Source organism: Microtus oregoni, unplaced genomic scaffold (assembly GCF_018167655.1).
Source record: "Microtus oregoni isolate MIOR12 unplaced genomic scaffold, Mior012 000097F_ref0000449, whole genome shotgun sequence".
NCBI lineage: Eukaryota > Metazoa > Chordata > Mammalia > Rodentia > Cricetidae > Microtus > Microtus oregoni.
Genome location: NW_024544710.1, coordinates 806,783 through 826,428, shown reverse-complemented (window position 1 = coordinate 826,428; position 19,646 = coordinate 806,783). Strand labels below are relative to the sequence as shown.

At 38.8% G+C, this 19,646-nt stretch overlaps 1 protein-coding gene across 1 annotated transcript in view; it reads right to left on the bottom strand.

The window, feature by feature from the left end:
- Positions 1-19,067: 19,067 nt before the first annotated feature.
- The window catches only part of LOC121442858 (palmitoyltransferase ZDHHC15-like), a 122,230-nt gene continuing 121,651 nt past the window's right edge, over positions 19,068-19,646 (bottom strand). Inside the window, exon 11 of the mRNA XM_041644510.1 lies at positions 19,068-19,153. Coding sequence (XP_041500444.1) covers positions 19,068-19,153 — 86 coding nt within the window. The remainder of the gene's footprint in view (positions 19,154-19,646) is intronic.

The window sequence follows — 19,646 nt, the reverse complement described above, 5'->3', positions numbered from 1 at the left end:
AAAATAAATGAATAAATTTAACTAGTAAAAAAAGAAACACAAAAAAAGAAAAATAATTTATTCTCTCTTTTTCTTTGGTGTTCCACCTAAGATCCTCTTGTCACTATGCGCCATAGCCATCCAGCCTGGTGTCACTTGTATTTTAAGAACAATACTTAGAGACTCACTTCTGCCAGGGCATCGGACTTGGGACAGAAGGCACAAGTTAATGAATTCCCACTTCATGTTCACGTGGTGTTAAATAAATGTGAGGAACTCTCCTCTAAAGCCCTCGAGGGCCACTTGTACTTATGCCAACAAATACGTGGGAAAGAGTTGTGGCAAGGATGGCTTTCATATCTAAGTGAGGCGCCATCTTTACATGTCATTTTCACCAACAAGATGTCCTGTGCTGAGTTTAACAGGCTCCACACAGGTATGTGTATGCCTTTTGGCAGCTCCAGGACTCCTTGGCAAGGTCATCATGTCTATCCACACCAAGCCACAGATTAAGGAACCTGGAATCGACGCTATGTGGAGAGCTAAGTTCAAGCTCCCTGGCCACCAGGAGATCCACATCTCAAAGATGTGGGGCTTCACCAAGTTTAATGCAGATGGATGAAAAGACATAGTAGCTGAGAAGTGGCTCACTCCTGATGGCTGTGTGGTCAAATATATCCTCAATTGCAGTACTCTGGACAAGTAGCCAGTCCTGCACTCTTGAGGTCTAAATCTTACGTCCAGTCAAAAACAAAAAGAAACAATTTATTCTGCATAAGCTATAGAGACTCCTGCCTAACCTTTCTTGTCTCAAGGTAGTCATTTCCCATGGGAATTTGAGCTAAGCAATAATACCTTCTGCTTTAGACCTTTCATGAACACATTGTCTCAATCTTTTTAAAGATTCACCATATTTTTAATTATGTATATGTGTGCCTTTTTGTGTGGATATGTGCTCATGAGTGTGTGACCACGGAGTTCAGAAGAAGGCTTCAAATCTTCTGGAGCTGGAGAGAGGCAGATGTGAGCTGTCCAGTGTTGTCTTGAGAACCGATCTTAGGTCTCCTTCAAGAACAGTACATGCTTGTATTCACTGAACCATCTCTTTAGCCTCCAACTCTGTTTTAATAACTTTAAATCTGCAGAAACAAGGGTGATTTGTATATATGCACAGAACGCTTTGACATCACAGGCAATGACTGTATTCTTAATAGCTAAAGATCTTTTTAAGTAGTGATCAAAGTCGATAGTTATTCAGCTGTCAGTCTATCCATTGTATATTGCATAGTTTGATGACTAGACCGGAAGTAATTTTCTGGAAGTTCATTCTCAAATGATAACCTCTGTAGTAGATGTAACTTGGAAAAAAAGCCTTCGGAGGTACCTGGTACCAAGCCTAGGGCCTAATGACATGGTAGGCTAGTGATCTACCAACCTATAGGCCAACCCCTATAACCTGCTTTTTTTTAAAACATTTTTATGGTTTATTTAACTTTATTTTATGTGCATTGGTGTGAAGTGTCAGATCCCCTGGAACTGATCTTCAGACAGTTGTGAGCTGCCATGTGGGTGCTGGGAATTGAACCCAGGTCCTCTGGAAGAGCAGTCTGTGCTCTTAACCACTGAGCCATCTCTCCAGCCCCTATAACCTGCTTTTTAAAACTAAAACCACACAGGTTTGTTTATAGCGCTCCTTCATAGCTGTTATTATTTGAATCTGAAATAACTTTTATAAAGACAATTTTAAAAATTAACTTATTTCTATAGTTTTCATACAAATAAATACTATATGTTGAAAAAATATCCCCATCCATGTCCTCATCCCACTTTTGCCCACCTGTTACATGATATTTTGTTTGTGTTCTGACAAAGCTTGCCTGGTGATCAGAGGTCAGAGGTAGCCACTAGTTAACCATAAAAGCTGAGCACTCATGGCTCATGCCCTTAGTCCCAGCACGCAGGAGTTGGAGACAGGAAGTGAAAAGGTGGGGTGTAGACAGGACCTCAGCCCTTTTGGACTGAGGAATGAGAGAGGAAGGAAGCAACTGACGGCTGCTCCTCTCTGCTTCTCTGATTTTTCAGGTTTTATCCCGATATCTGATTCTCGGTTTTTATTGATTAAGATTGATTAGATTTACACTTCACCGAGTCATCCTCCTGTCAGTCATTTCCACTTCTGTTTTCCTGTCATATATACTTGATTTTACATGCCTGCATTTTGAATGCTTGTTCCCCAAGTGGAGGTGCTCTTTTGAGGGGCAATGGAAGCCTTAGGAGGTGGAGTCTAGCTAGTGACAACAGGTTGCTGGGGCAGGCCTTTCAAGATTACGTGTAGCCTAGCTTCCAGTCACAGCTGCTTTCTGTTTTACTGATCTCCTGGGATGTGAGGAATCGCTACAACATACTCCCATAACCATGAATTCTGCCATACCTTCTTTATCACAGTGGACGACTGGTGATTGAACCCAGGACCTTGCCGTGTAGTAGGCTAGTGATTTATCAGTGAGCGGTAGCCTCGGGCCTACAGTTGATTATAACCATAGGAAGGAACGTCACATTCATTGACTGTTGACTCTCAGTGACAGCAGTAGCAATCTGAGTCTATCTAGCAAGTGCTTTCCTTTCAGGCCATAATTACCTTGTAGAGTTGCACCGATAGAGACTCACTGGGAGTTCTTAGCCACCAGGCAATGGAGCTACATTCTTGGTGAGTCCAAATTTTGTAAGATCGGGTGAAATTATAATTTATCCCATTAAGCCCTTACAAATTGTGGCCTAAAAGTTTAATGATATAATTGCGGTAGTTCTTTCTGCATCCCCGAGGGATGAACTGTAAGACTGCGGTGGATGGCTGTAAACTGGGATAATACCAAACCACGAACTCCATTCCTTTCTATCTCAGTCAAGCACTCTTCATGCTGTGCCCATAGTTTTTGCAGTTTGAGGTGTGACTGCAAAATCAACACAAATTTCTTTCTCCTTCTTTGCGATTTCATGGGTGGAGATTCATTCTTACCGCCGGTCTTAGCAGCTTCAGAATACTTCATTGTTGTTTTCTTAAGCCAGAACTTCTGCTTTTTCACTTAAAGGAAGCACTTTATCTAAACTTTTCTTTGGCATAGCCAAAGTGAAAGTATCTCTACTTTAGTACTTAGGAACGATTATTAAGTAAAATAAGTGTTAATCAAAATTGAGCACTCTGATACTGGTTATGAAAATAATTACTAGTGACTAAATTAGTGGTTGGTATATGCAGCATGGAAACACTGAACAAAGCAATGATTCACTTCTTGGAAAAGCAAAGTAAAATGGAATGAGTTTATCACAATATTTATAACTTCACATTTCTTTTTATTTTAATGTATTATTAACATTTTATCTTACATTCCATCCATAGTTCTCCCTCCACCCAACCCCTTCTCCTGCCCCACCCTACCTTCCCCCAGTCCATCTCCCATCCACCTCTCCCAATGGGTAAGGGTTAACTGCAATTTTCAATTCTTTTTTTCTTATATTTATGTGTGTCGTACTGTAGTATAGTACTGAGGGTTGAAAACAGTGCCCTGTGCATAGTAGGAAAACAATTTACCATTGACCCATAGCCTAGAACAAATATAAAAGTTTGTGATATGGACTCTCAATTTTACTTCATTACCCTTTGTTTGTATCCTTATGCTAGTTTTGATTACTGGGGTTTTGTAATACAGCTTGGTATCAGAAAGTGAGTTCTCTTACTTTGCTATTCCTTTTCTTCATTGTCTAGCCTTGTAATTCGTTATGCATTTTAGGACTCAGAAGAGGCATTGGGATTTTGATAGAGATTCCAATGAAGCCATAGGTCACTTTGGGTAATAGTGACATCTTACTATTAAGTTTTCTAATCTATGGACATGGAGAATCTTCCCACTTACTTGTCTTCTTTGCCTTTTTTTTTGTTACAATGTTTTGTGATTTCTATGCCATAAGCTTTTATCTCCTTGGTTCAATTTACATTTAAACATTGAAAGCCTTTTATAATATTCTAAATGGATTTTTCTTGATTTTCTTTTAATTTATTCATTGCTAGTGTATGTATAAAAATGCTAGGATTTTGTGTGTTGACTTTATATTCTGCAATTTTGCTGAATTCGTTTAATAATTTTCATTTTGAGTATATGTTCATTAGGATTTTTCCATATACAATGTCATGTCATCAATGGACAGGAAACATTTTCCATTCCTTTCCAATTTGGATAACTTCTTTCTCAAAGTGGCTGGAAATCCATTCCAATGTTGAATGAAAGTGGTGAAATCAAATATAATTTATTGTTACTGGTATTTGGAAAAATAATTCCATATTCCATCATTGGGTATCATTATAAAATTTATGTCTTTATCTTAATTAGCATTTGTTTCCATTTTTGGAAAATTATTTCTTTTTATGTGTATTAATGTTTTATATGCATGTATGTATGTGCACTATGTGGATTCACAGTGATCAGGGAGGCCAGAAGAAGGCGTCAGATCCCTTGGAACTGGAGTTACAGATGACTATGGTTTGCCATGTCGGTGCTGAGAACTGAACCAGGTCCTCTGCGAAAGTACCAAGTGCTCTTAACCACCGAGCCATATCTCCAGCCTCTCAGTTAACAGTTTTTAAAGTATATTTGGCCAGATATAATTACTCAGTTTTTCTTTGTGTGATAAATGTCCAGTCTCTCAGTTAATATTTTTAAAAGTTTATTTGGACCATTACAACCACTTGATTTTTCTTTGCATGATAAATGGTTTTTAACCTTTTATTTTCAAACTCTTTTTATCTTTAAGTCTATATTGTCTATGGAGTTTTAGCAATATATAGCTTTTAGTTGGATTGTTTAATCCAGTTGTGCTTAATATTATTATATAGTTGATTTTATACCTATCATTTTATTTGTTATTTTCCATAAATATCATTCTGGCTCATCTGCTCCATTTGCCCACTTTTTAAAAAATATATTAAGGCAGTGGTTCTCAACCTTTCTAATGCTTTACTGACCCTTTAGTACAGTTTCTTATGTTGCGAAGACTCCCAGCATAAAATTATTTTCATTACTACATCATGTCTGTTAATTTTGCTACTGTCATGAATCATAATGTAAATATCCCTGTTTTCTGATGGTCTTATGTGACCACTGTGAAAAAGTCTTTCGACCGCAGGACCCACAGGTTGAGAACATCTGCATTAAGGGAACATTTTCTAATGGTATACTTGAATTACTTCAATTATTTTATATTACTTTTAGTTATTTCCTCACTGGTTAATATACATGTTCCTTAACAAATGATAAATCCATGATCAGTTGAAAATGTCATAAATGGAAAATAAATTTAATATATCTAAGTTACCAAACAGCATAGCTTAACAACTCAGCACACTGTAAAGCGATTATGTGGTTAATGGGAACTGTGGTTCATTGCCACTACCCAGCATAGCAAGGTCATATTATATTGCATATTGCTATCCTGGAAAAAGATAAAAATTCAATATTTGGTTTCTACTGAATACATATCACTTTTTCATCATTGTAAATTCAAAAATTGTAAGTCAGCTCATCAGAAGTTGGGAATCATCCATATATTTTCACTTGCCAGAATCTACTTTATATCCTACTAGATAAGGAGAAAAAAACCCAAAGTGTTTCCTGCTCTCACACACTCCCCACAACTCTGCTGGTATCAGATATGTGGGATTTCGCCTCACACACCAAGCAACCAATTTTCCAGGGTGTGAGTGCCAGCTGAGTGTCTGATTTGATTCAATTCTGACCTGTTGTACCTGAAAATAGCATTTGATCCTACAGGTCAAGTGCTTCGTTCTCCATCACTGACCACCATTACCACTTTGCAATGCCAGTTGCAGTCTCCAGACTGTTTTACCCATTTCTGACCAACCAGCTTGAAATTGAGAGCTCCTAAGATCACTTCCTTAGGCTTGATTAAGTTGCCACGTAGCTCAGTACTTGGATAAATGCTTGTTTATTGGTTTATTGTAAAGTCAAAGATGCGAATAACAGCCAGATGGAAGAGATGCATGGAGATTCATGTATTTATGAAGTGTACAGCTTCTGTGACCTTTTTCTAGGTCCTCCTTTCTTCAGGAAGCTCACTTGTTCAACAATCTTGAAGTGCTTAGAGTCCTGCCTGTCTGAGGGTTTATGAAGGCTTCAGTACATACGAATGGCTTATTACATCACTGGCTATTGATGATGATCTCAATTTTTTTTAATTATAAACTGATTGGCCCAGTATCTCAGGCTCTTCTTATTAACTAATTCTTATAACTTATATTAGCCCATAATTTATGTTGTCTATGTTGGCCATGTGACTTGGTACCTTTTTCGGTGAAGCAGTCTCATCTTGCTTCCTCTGAGGCTGGGTCAGGACTGCAGACTGAAACTTCCATCTTCCCAGAATTCTCATTGCCCTGCCTATACTTCCTGCCTGGCTACTGGCCAATCAGCATTTATTTAAAATATAAGGGACACGGAACAGACCATTGTCCCACAATACTTCCCTCCCCCTTTTTGTAAAAACTCTGAATCGAATCTCCTTTGCTTAGCTATTCTGTTGACCATTATCCACAACAACTTGTAACCAACATTCTAAACAAAGGCAAACATCCATAATCCATTATTTTTTGGGGAATATGGGTATAGTTTTTCAGGCTACTTCCTACTGATTGGGGGTGCTGATAATCTTATGGGGACCTAAAAAAATTGAATTTTGGTCAAGTCTTGAATGGAATATTCTGTGAGGCTTGATTATTTCAGCCAGCAGTCTTGAAACTGTTTTGGATATAGAACTCAGAGGAAACTCCAACAGAGGTCCTCTGAAATGCTGGATCATCTGGACCATCTGCTCCTATTGGAGATTCTTCAGGGAGTCTTCTTTGATCAAACCTGATTTTTCTTAACCTGGAATGAGTCCACAGCCTTTCATTTCCTGTGGAAACAAAAGCAAAACCTCTTCTCCAAAGTAATATACCTTTTGACTTCAATTTTGAAGTCAAGGTATTTTCAAAATACCTATCTTGGATTAATTCAGCAGCATTTATAAACAAATATCTTTTAGCAGCTGTTACTCCTTCCTCAGCATTTAAACAACTCAAAGAAAACATAATAACGTACAGTATCCAGATTATCTGTATGTTTTCCATGTTTTATGTGGCTTTTTTTTAAACTCTATTTTTTGATTTTTGGGGGGGGGCTTTTTGAAACAGGGTTTCTTTGTGTATCTTTGGCTGTCCTGTAATTAACTCTGTAGACCAGGTTGTCCTTGAACTCACAGAGATCTGCCTGCCTCTGCCTCCCAAGTGCTGGGATTAATGGTATGTGCCACCACACCTTGAACCCACAGAAATCCGTCAGCCTTTAACATGTTGGGATTAAAGATGCTTGTCACCACACCCAACTATTCTCTTTCTTTTTTATTTTTAAGGATTTTTTCTTTTTTCTCCCAAGCCTACAAATATAAACACACTGTAAACCATTTAGAGGTTTTCTTCATCTGAATCTACCTTTACTATATATCTCTCTTTTTCTGACCACATGAGTCTTTAATTTGCTAAGTGATATGGCTAGGATTAAAGCCACGGCTTTGATGGCTGGATACAGGCCATTCCTTAGCTTTCTGAGATTCCAGCCTCATGGCAGAGGTACCGGCTGGAGCCATGTTTATTACCACAACTCTATGACATTTCAAGGTCCCTGCCACTATCAAAAATCATGCGGTCAGCTTTTCATCAACACCATTTAAGTGTTTTATGGCAGGACCTCTTAAAAGAGCTGCAAGGTTTTACAGCTAATGCTGAGTCAGGAAGCCTTTCTTAAATGAGAGTGCTTGCCTCTAACAAGCAGAGCCCACTTGAAAAAATGCTGCTATCAATAAATCATGCTTTATTCTATTCTTTTCTGTTTGGAATTACTTCCCAAGCTCTCTCAGGCTTTATGTGGATGCAGGTGTCCACATTGGGTGCCATTCTGTTGACCGAGGTTTTCTGTCCTGCCAGGTCTTGCAGTCATTCAGTACCAAAGAATCACACAGAGGTGTACATCAACTGTAAACTGATTAGCCCAGTATCTCAGGCTCTTCTTATTAACTAATTCTTTGTTGTTGTTTTTATTATTATTATTATTATTTAAAAAAATATCAATCCAATTCCCACTCCCTTCCCTCCTCCCACTCCCTCCACAGACCCTTCCCCTTCCAACCCTAAGGCAGTGCCATACACCCAACCCTGTGGAAAGTCCAAAACCCTCCCTACTACATCTAGGTTGAGCAAGGTTTACATCTAAAGAGAATAGGATCCCATGAAGCTGGTATATGCAGTAGAGAGACATCCCAGTGTCACTATCAGTGGCCCCACAGTCTGCCTCAACTGTCAACCATCTTCAGAGGTGAAGGCATAAGTCATAAACAATGCCACAGCAGTTTGGAATTATGATTAATAGGGTGGTATTTATTTAAAGGGGAAAAAACTTACAGATCACCGTCAGCCCTCTGCGCAACCAGGAAGGGAGTCTAGTCGCCAGCGGAGCAGGAAGTGAAGAGAGAGAGGAGAGGGAAGTGGCTGTTTTTTTAAAGGGAGAGAGACCACGCCCCAATGGGCTGGTATCTCAGCGGCAATAGGCTGGAGGAGTGGGAGGACCTCCCGCAACACAGAGGGGCTTGGTTGTTCCCATGCTCGTTCACTCCCAGTCCAGTTGGAGTTGGTGAGCTACCATTAGCTCAAGCAAACTGTCTCAGTGGATGACCCCCTCATGGTCTTGAATTCCTTGCTCATACTTTCACTCCCTCCACTTTTCAACTGGAAATGGACTGAATTAGAAAATATTATCCTGAGTGAGGTAACCCAGACCCTCAAAAAATGAATATGGTATGTATTCACTTATAAGTGGATACTAGTCATAAACAAAGGGCAAGCAGCCTATAGTTCAGGATTCTAGAGAAACTAAATAATAAGGTGAACCCAAAGAAAAACATATATAGACCCACCTGGAAATTGGAATCAGACAAAATTTGGCAAGGGGTAGAAGTAAGGGAAGAAGGGGGAGGTTGAAGAGAACTTGAGCAAGATGGAAGAAGTACAGATAGGAGAACAAGAAAGAGATATTTTGATTTAGCAAGCCATTATGGAGTTAACAAGAAACCTGGCTCTAGAAAAATGCAGAGATGACCTTAGCTAAGACCCTAAACAATAGAGGAAGGGTGTCTGAACAAACCTTACCCTGTAGTCAGACTGATGATTATCTTAAATATCACCATAGAACCTTTGTCCAACAACAGAAGGGAACAGAGGCAATGACCCACGTTGGAGCATTGGACTGAGCTCCCAAGATCCAGTTGAAGAGTGGAAGGAGTGAGAGTATGAGTAAGGAATTCAAGACCATGAGGGGGTCATCCACTGAGACAGTTTGCTTAGCTAATTCTTATAACTTATATTAGCTCATAATTCTTGTCTATGTTGGCCACATGGCTTGGTACCTTTTTCGATGAGGCAGTAACATCTTGCTTCCTCTGTGGCTGAGTCACAACTCAATGATCTCAACCTTCCCTTTTCCCAAGAAAGCTGGCTCGGGGAGAGTGGGATTGACATTTTCACTATTCTAATAATGAAGTTCATTTCCCAGGCAATCAGTTCCCATCATAAGGCAATTCAGGACCCCTTAACAATCAGCCATCTCATTACCATACACAAAGTCACTTACAGCTTAAGAGACTTTAAGGGCTTCAAGAGAGTAGTGCACCAGGATCCAGAAGAGAGATCACATATGTATTTCTTATTCTATCACAGTACCTCAAATCTATACCAACTTAATTTCAGTGACATATGGGGATGCTACTCCTTTGTAGCACTGTTTTCCCTTCCCATCTTTGAGCTATTGTATATACTGTGTCTCTATGTATTAAAAGCTGACAAATACATTGTTTGCAATATTTTTTTTTGAGACAGGGTCTGTCTAGGAAGCCCTGGCTATCCTAGAATTCACTAAGTAGACCAGGCTGGCCCAGAATTTGCAGAGATCCTCCTGTCTCTGCTTCTCAAGAACTGGGATTAAAGGGGTTACGTGTGTGTGTGTGTGTGTGTGTGTGTGATCACACCTAGCCTGCAACCATTTTTAATATAATTTTATGTCATCATTATTACTATGGTTTTTGGTGGTGCTGAAGGTTTCAGTATGCTAATCAAACATTTTGTACACTCATCTCAGTTTTGTAAATTTTAATGAAGCCAAGTAAAGAAAAAACAAGTATGTATTTGTAGAATCTGTTAGGTTTCCATTGCTGTTACAAAATACTTGGGAAAATTAATTTAAATGGAAGAAAGGTTGATTTTGGCTCATGGTTTCAGTCCATGGTCATTTGACCTCATTGTTTTGGGCCTGATGTGAAGCAGAACATCATGGCAGAAAGTAGAGTGGGACAAAACTGCTTGCCACATGGAAAGGGGGAAAGATGAAGAAGAGGAGGGGGGAAAGAAGGAAGGGAAAACTACAAGAAGAAAGGAGTGAGAAAGGGAGAAGGGGCAGAGGGAGGAAGGGTCAGAGGGACAGAAGGAGAGTGAGGAGACACACACACACTCACACACACACACACACACACACACACACAGAGAGAGAGAGAGAGAGAGAGAGAGAGAGAGAGAGAGAGAGAGAGCGAGCCCCTTAAAGGTATGCTTCCAAAAGCGTAACTTCCTCTATTAGGCACTGTGTCCTAACAAAGGGTCTACAATTTATACATAGTTCTATCAGTTTGGAATCAAGCCTTCAACACGTGAACCTTTAAGTGGTATTCAAGATCCCACCATATGAATTAATGCTGGTCTTTCTCCAGGCTTTCTTTCTTTCTTTTTTTTTCTTTCTTTCCCTTTCTCTCTTCCTTCCCTCCTTTCTTCCTTCCTTCCTTTCTTTCTTTTTGGTTTTTTGAGATAGGAATTCTCTGTAGCTTTGGAGCCTGTCCTGCAACTCACTCTGTAGACCAGGCTGACCTCGAACTCACAGAGATCTGCCTGCCTCTGCCTCCTGAGTGCTGGGTTTAAAGGTGTGTGCCACCAGCAGCACTCCTCAGGTTCTTGTTTCCAACCTTGCCATGTGGTCTCTTTCTCTGGCACTTCTCTCCTCCATTGTGATGCCAAATATCATGAAATCTTCACTAGAGCTGAAATGATGGCAAAACTGTGCCCTTGAACCTCTAGTACCATGAGTGAGATAAACATTTCCTTGTAAAATAACATACTTAAGTATTTTATTACTGTCTTCTAAAAGTTTTATGGCTGTATTTTTATGATCTTTGATACATTTTGAGTTAGTTTTGTGAAGCATGATTAATAGACTCAGAGAGAGAGAGCCAGTCAGGTACTGGCTCAATTCGAAATGGCAACCCTGCCTCCAGGAATCTCAGAATGAGACTGTGTGTTGAGAGCTGTTTCCTCCCATTTTATAATTCTCTCTAGGGCTGGGATTAAAGGTGTGAACCACCATAATTAGAGTCATGTACTGCCCTGTTTCTATGTCACCGAGTGTGGCTACTGGGATTAAAGGTGTGTGTTACCATTAGCTGCTTTGTAAGCCTGACTAGTGGGGCTGTTTTACTCTCAGATTTTTAGGCAGGCTTTATTTATTAAAATACAATTGAAATGCCACTACAATTTTATTTATGGCATAATGTACATGTCTGACTTCATTCTTGTGTATGTAGGCACTCTGGAGACTGAACATTCCCTTCTCACTGAATGAATTTCACACACTTGTCTAAAATCAACAGGCTTATTTGGGTACCCTCATTTATATTGAATTGGCTAAATGTCTATGGACCTGTTTGATTTCTGTAGCTTGTTAGAAAGGTTTACTGCTGAAAGCTGTAACCCTTTCTTTTTCAAACACAAATTGGAAACCATAATATACAAGTAAAAACCACCAAAAATGCCCAAACAAAGCAATATAAGATAAAAAGCCTTCAAAATTGTCATGGAGTTTATTTTGTGTTGGTCATCTACTGATAGTCTGGGTGTCTACCCTTAAGTGTGGTTAGTATACCCAATGATACTCTTTGGAGAAAACTATTTTTTTTTCAAATGGGTGCCAACTGCAGACAGCTTATTGGTTAAGGATGAAAGCCCGTGTCTACTTTCCCCTCTCAGTGCTAGGACCCTGTCTGGCTCGAACCTGTGTAGGCTCTGTGCATGTTGCTACAGCCTTGAGAACTGCCAATCTTGATTTGGTTAGCTCTTTGGGAAGTATTTTCAAAAAGACTACAGGTGTAGCTCTTTGTAGTGGTAGGTGGTTTGCTTAGCATAACTTATGGTCCTGGGGTAGACTGCCAGTACTTCAAACGAACAATTATTATTCTGGCCACTTGAACCCCTTACAATCATCATATGAATCTGTGGATGAGCTTACTGATATTTTCAGAAAAAACAGTTGGAATATTGATAGAAATCAATTGTGTCTGTGGAGTGCTTTGGCTAGCATCACCATGATGATAGTACTAAGTCTCTCTCTATCCGTGAGGACTGGATGTTTCTCCATTTATTTATGTTTTTGTTAATTTCCTTGCATAGTATTTACTATTTTTCTGTGGATAAATCTTTTACCTCCTTAGATAAATTAATTTCACGATATATATTATTTGTTTGATATTTCAAATGGAATTATCTTGTGTTCTTTTGGAATTGCTAATTGATGATTTATTTATAGAGACAAAGCTAATTCTCACAAGTAATTTTGCTGAAATAATTTTATTAATCTTTTGCTTTCTTGTGTATTCTTTGATATTTTATATTTTTTTTCTTACCTGTGAATGAAAGTAGTTTGTTTCACTTCTTCCTTTTCAGGTTTGTCTAATGACTATGAGTTAAATACTATCTAATTTCTTTTATGCTTTCTTGTTTGAACCATTTCTGTATAATAATGTAATATTGAATTTCCAAATAAATATGAAATTTTTGGTTTTTTCTTGTTATTGATTTATAGTTTTGTTGTCTTGCCTTTTGTAGATTGCCTGGGGGCAGAATACCATGGACTATTTGTCATAAACAAGAGCCCTTTCTTTTCTCTCAGTTCTGGAGGCTAGAAATCCAGCACCAGGGAGTGAGTGGACACCAATAGGGTTGGTTTTTTTGTTGAGGTCTGTCTTTTTTATTTGGAGAGAGCCACGTTCTTGTGGTGTGTCTTCTACTCTCCAGTCCCACAACTGACATTTCCACCCACACTACCGGGGATTGAATCTAGAGCATTTCACATGCCAGGCAAGTGCTCAACCACTGAGTTTCATTCTGAGCCTCCCTTTTAGTTTTTATTATAATACTAGATTTCTCTAAATTCCCTACGATGACCGTGTAGTTACCTATTTCTGTCTTCCAAGTAGCTGGAATTATAGGCCTGCGACATCCATCAGTCTTCCATTGTATACACACACAGCTGTTCTATTGGATGAGGACTCCACTCTTCTGAGACCATCTGACCTTAGTTTCTTTCTTTCTTTTTCTTTTTATCTTCTGCAATTCTAGAGACTAAACCAGGGGCATTTTTTCCGTGATAAGCAAGTGCTGAGGCTCACCCCAGTCTCCTTAATGACTGTTTTTTAAAGATTTTATTGCTGACTGTATTGTAATTGAGGGTTTAGATCTTCAGCATATGAACTGATGAAAATGTGATTCAGTCATTGCATTAGAGTTTGCTAGTTTTTTGTCCTGAAGTAGTTAGTCCTTTTGTTTAGCGACTTTCACAAACTAATTTTTGTATGTTTCTTGTTGCTTCTGATCAGTGAAGTCATTGTTTCTTTAGCTCATGTTTAGTTAATATTTTGACAGAGATTTTCTTGAATATTATGAGCTTAAAACTAAGTGGAAGACAAAAGAAGCAAAAAGCAAAACCTAAACCAAACCAAATACCTCTTCCAGTTTTTGCACATGGTTGTGTGTCACAGAAGCCCTTTAACTCATATCAGACTTGCAGTGAGCCCAGAGATAACTGTTGTTCTTTTTGCATCTTTTCTGTCATGTTCATCTTATCCTGGATATAAACACAGATTTCTAAATTCACTATATATATATATGGGGGCTTTAGAATATTTTAATTTTCCAAACCATTTCCCCTAGTTTCTGCCCAGGTTTCAGATAGTTTGTTGTCTCAACTGTTTTGCCTCAGTTATCTATAACTTATTCATCTTCCTTGTGATATTTAGCAGCAGTGCCACGTTTCCTACACAAGTTCCAAGTTTGTTTGCAGTTTGGACTGGTGGCTTCTAGAAATCCTACATAAAATGAGAACAGAAATATCATCAGTTTGTGAGTAAGCACTATTCTGTCTATAGCTTCCATCTTCTAGCTAAGTCTTGGGAGTTTCCAGCCATTGTTTGTACAGTTTTTCTGCTTTCCTTCTTTCCACTCCTGGTGTGTGTGTTCCATATAAGTTAGTGCACTTAATGATCTCCACGTTCATGTGAATTCTTACTTTTCTCATTTTTTTCCATCTCTAATCTTTCACTCACATAATCTCTGTCAGCAACTTCATTGAGTCTTTTCTCTTACAGCTCAGACTGATTGTCAAGCATCTCAGGAAAGCTTTCATTTCAATTTTTATACTTTTCAATGTGAGCTTTCGTTTTCTAATTTCTGTTCCATTGATTTCACTTAGTAATTCTGATATCATACTCATTACGTTACACATAGGTTTCTTTAATTCTTCAACTATATTATAGATATCATTACAGATGCTCAGAAGTCTTTGTTAAATCTGACCTCTAAGCCCTCTCATAGGCCACTTCTGTTGCCCAATCTCCTGTTTGATTGTTTACACTTTCCTGCATCCTTATCTGTTTAATATTTTTATATTGAAGATTTGACATTTCAGATAATATATTTTTGACACTCTGGGTACTTATCTCCCTGCATTAGGGCCTTTTAAACAAAATACGTGTTTTGTAGTTTTAAAACTCAGCTAAACTATTTTAGTGAAGTCTTTTTCTACTGCAATTTAAAACATATGATGTCATTCTTCAGAGGACATAGCACACAACCCTGACTGGATGACACAGTTTTAGCAAAGCTCGTTTTCATTGTCATTTCCCCTCATGTCTTTGTTAAGTTGTCTATCCGTAAGTATTATAGTTAGCAGTTTAGCCTCTACTAATTCCTATCTTGATTGTTGCAATCTTGATGATAAAAAGGTTTTGTTTTTTTCATCATCTTTGGTGCATTTGATGGCATGGTTGATATTACTGGAGACTGAACCCTGAGCATCATGCATATGTTCTACTGCTGAGCTACACCCGCAGCCCTGGAAGTAATTGGATTTTCTTTCTACCACAGGAAAGCTTTTCTTTACTGTCTCTTTCCCTGATTTTCTCTGGTCTATAGTTTCTTTCATTTCTCTCACTCTCAGCATCCCTTAGTAGCTTGTAGTTATTTGCCTAGAGTTGAATCATCATGAACTTTCCCTCTTTCATGTTAACATGTCCATGGGTGTCACCCTTGTTCAGTTCAGGTTTAGGCAATCATAAAGGAGAGACTTTACAGGGAGACACAGGTTCACAAACAAATGCCTTCTACCTATGGCGCCTATGATTTTCCTATCCCCTCTTTCATAATGTTCTCTGAGTCTTACATTGGAGTTGTTATGTAACTCTATCAGCTGGGGCTGGTCTCTACAACTCAGCATTTTGTTTTGTTGTGGTTTTCTCTAATGATCTTGTTGTTGCAATGACAAGTTTCCTTGATGTGGGATGAGAGCTACACTCATCTGTCGGTTGAAGGACAAATACGTAGAATGTAGTTAGGGGATTATGCTGGTTTAGTAAAAACACTGGCTATCCTCCAAGATCCATGACTTCACTCACTCCGTGTTATTGACTAGATCTCCAGTATTAGGCATGATTTCCCTTTTGCTGAGCAGCTCTGAAGTCCAGTTATAGAGCTGTTGGTTACTACCCATGTATTCGTGTCACTTTACCCTTAAGGTTATGGTGCCGTGCTGGTGGTTGTTGTAGTTCATAGGCATCATCACTGGGTAGGATTGTTAGTTGATTCCCTTCTTTGGAAACTTGCATGGCACCTTCTGGTACCACGAACGCTAGTTCTCGGGAAGGAGGCTTTTGGGCCAGTTCAAGCTCAGGTGTCTCTGGGTTCTGTGTCTGAAGTACATGGTGTCTTCTAGTAAGGAACTTGAAGATATCACATAGCTCAGTGATGATTCTTTTCTTTTTTCTGTTGTATAGTTTTAAACTAGCACCTTCTATGTGATAAAATTCACTGAACATCTTTATGCAGCTCTACACATCTAGCATGTTTCATATCTGTGATTTTTGAACTCTCGAAGTTCAGTATTTTATTTTCCACGTTTCTCCTTAATGTGATTATATTTTCTTCTTCCATCTAGAGATTATATAATAACTTTGGTGCTTTTTTTGCAAATCAATTGATTCATCTTTATTAGTTTTATTTTTGTGACTTCTTTGAATATCTAATAGTTGTTCTTATGTGCCAGATGTGAATTTAATTAGGCAAGGTGCTATTGTTTCTCTTATTATTAACATTCTTGAGTTTTGTTCTGAGACACAATACAATTACTTGTGAATAATTTGATCCTAATAAGATTTGTTTTTAGGGTTTGCTGGGCAGATCCTGAGCTCCTTGTAGCATATTTTCCCCTGTTATTCACCGTATAAAATCTTTGTGCATATTTAGATTTTCCATTCTAGCTGGTGGCAAAAATGAACTGTTTCTGGGCCCACATGAGATCCAGAGATTGTTTCCCAAGCTTCTTTTGTTTAGTTCTTTGAGATTCCCACTCTGAAAATCATTGTCATGTAGTATTATTCTATGTACAATTTGAAAAGCCATTAAAATTCCAGGCATATGACTTCCATAATCCAGTAAGTGACAGGGAGTTGTTGAGTAAAAGTGAGTACAATGTCTATGAAGATTTTTCTTTAAGAAAACATTTCTGACATTTAAAAACCATTGTCAGTGTCACTAAAAATAACACTGACATGTGCTAAGTATTCCAAAAGCTGTCATCTTAAGATTCCTTTAATTTGATGAGAAACATTTGGTCCCCTGTTGTTGGAAGAGAGGACGGTATATAATACCTGCTTTGTACATAGCCCATCCCTCAGATGGCCTTAGAAACCACCATGTTGCTACTCATCCACTGCTCCAGAGCCTCAAGTAATGAGGGTGGAGGATTATGGAAATAGCAAATGTAGAAAGTAGAATAAACTCAGTGCTTGGTTCACACTAATAGGTAACTGGTGGCTCAGTTTGGTAATATTGTAGTGCTGGGTCACATTCAAGTACAGTTATTTGATTTGATGCATGTGGGAAAATGGAATACAGTTTCAAGTAGAAATTCTTTTTCTGTGTGTGTGGTGCTGAGTTGGAGCTCAGGGCTTTATTTATGATGAGCATGTTTTATCACTAATTCAAGACCTAAGTCCTCCAACCCAAAGTAGGAATCTATAACTACCATATAAATACATTTCAGAGCCACCTGGAAGCTTATGAAATTATAAAATTATATGTGTTTCTCTATATATATGTATATGTATTTTTATGTAAAGAGTTTTTGTAGCTTTTTCCAGATTCTAAAAGGTATTATGACCATACTAAGAGTTTTTCCCACCACCTCAGGAAGCCCTTTCCTGCTTTACTCTACAATTTAGACCCAGTGAGTTTAATTATGCCCACTTGCATGAGCAAATGGGTATTTACTGGAACATGGGCAACTTATTAATGACTATACTGCTAAAAAAATGACACCCCTTTCCCAGAACCCATTAACTGCCCATAGTCCATCAATGTAAGCTTAGTTGATTTAAAATTAGCTTTTCATTTTTGAGACATGTTCTCATGTAGCCCAGAATTTGTTATATTGCTGAGGATGTCCTTGAACTCCTGAAAGTGATACCTCCAAAGTGATAGGATTACAGCTGTGAACATGACGCTAAGATTTAAAATAACCTCATAAATTGGTTAGGATAATCAATGCTAATGTCTAAAAATAATTGAACTGCGGAGATAGCTCCATTGATAAAGTGCTTGCCATGTAAGCATGATGAAGAAGGTCTCTTTTTTTTTATTGAGAAAAGGAGAAAAAAAAACAAGTTTCCACCTCCTCCCAGCCTCCCATTTCCCTCCCCCTCCTCCCACCCTTCTCCCCCTCCTCCCACCCTTCTCCCCCTCCCCCCACTCCTCTCCCCATCCCTCTCCAGTCCAAAGAGCAGTCCGGGTTCCCTGCCCTGTGGTAAGTCCTAGATCCTCCCCTCTCCATCCATTTCTAGGAAGGTGAACATCCAAACTGGCTAGGCTCCCACAAAGCCAGCACATTATGTAGGTTCAAAACCCCATGCCTTTGTCCTTGGCTTCTCATTAGCCCTCATTGTTCGCCATGCTCAGAGAGAAGAAGGACTCTTAAAAGAAGTCCCACGCTAGCTCAGAATTGAGTATAATAGAGGGTTATTTATTTAGGGGTAGACTCACAGATTACAATCCTCTGCTGGAATGGGGAACAGCAAACAAATCCCACAGCCGAAAAGAGGCCTGACTTGTGCCTTACATTGGCATAAATAGTATAAGAGGCCACGCCTAAGTGGGCGGGTAACTTAAAGGCTACTGGCAGTAGGAATTCCTATAGCAGCATGAGGACCCGCATTCAGTCCCCAGAATTCATATACATAAAAAAATGTGTGGACACATACATACACACACACACACACACACACACACACACACACACACACCTCACCTCATATCATTTCAACCCCTGCCCCCTTTTTCTCTCTCTTTTCCTTTTCCTTCTTGTCAACAATTTTTAACAAAAATGGTGGCTTCTTGATAGTTAAAATTATTATGAAGACAACTATTCAGTACATTGGATCACACTAGCTTCATTCCATTTAATAAATAACTTTTTTAGTGATCAACTAGGACTAGAGTATCTTTAAAAAGAGTAATATGAAATAAAATTGTTTCTGACGGTTCCAGCTGTCCAAAACTCTTAGGTGAATAAAAAGCAGAAAACATCATAAGCTTATGGCTCATAAAAATATTTAAAAGTAACGCACTGGTACTATAGGTATGTGCCATCATATCTGGGTGCAACATTCTGAGATGGAAGGATCACCTGAGCTCGGGAGTTGGAGACCGTAAAGACTCCTGAAAAACAAAAAGCAGAAACACAAGAAGTAGGCCCTTCTACTGGCCCTGTTAAGATGATCATACTGAGGCTGTGGTAGAGTAACAGGGCACAAATTGAAGTTGCCTCCAGGTCACTCAGTTTGTAGGCTAGGCACGGAGCACTAAATGACTTTTACCCTAAATAGATGGCAAATTTTTAAAGGATTTACTTATTTACAATGTTTATTTATTTATTCATTTACTTATGTGTACACATACACGCACACACATACATACTCGTACATGCATGCATAAATATAGAGATCAGAAGATCCCTTTAGAGAGTCAGTTCTTTTCACCACATAGGTTCTGAAGATTGAACTCAGATGGTCAGGTTTGGTGGCAGCCTTTACCTGCTGGCTCAGAAGTGTAAACATTTTTTTTTTTGCATAGAGTCACCCCGTGTAGCCCAGGCTGGCCTTGAACTGGCAGTTCTTCTACCTGCCTCAGCCTCTTGAGTGCTGGGATTTCA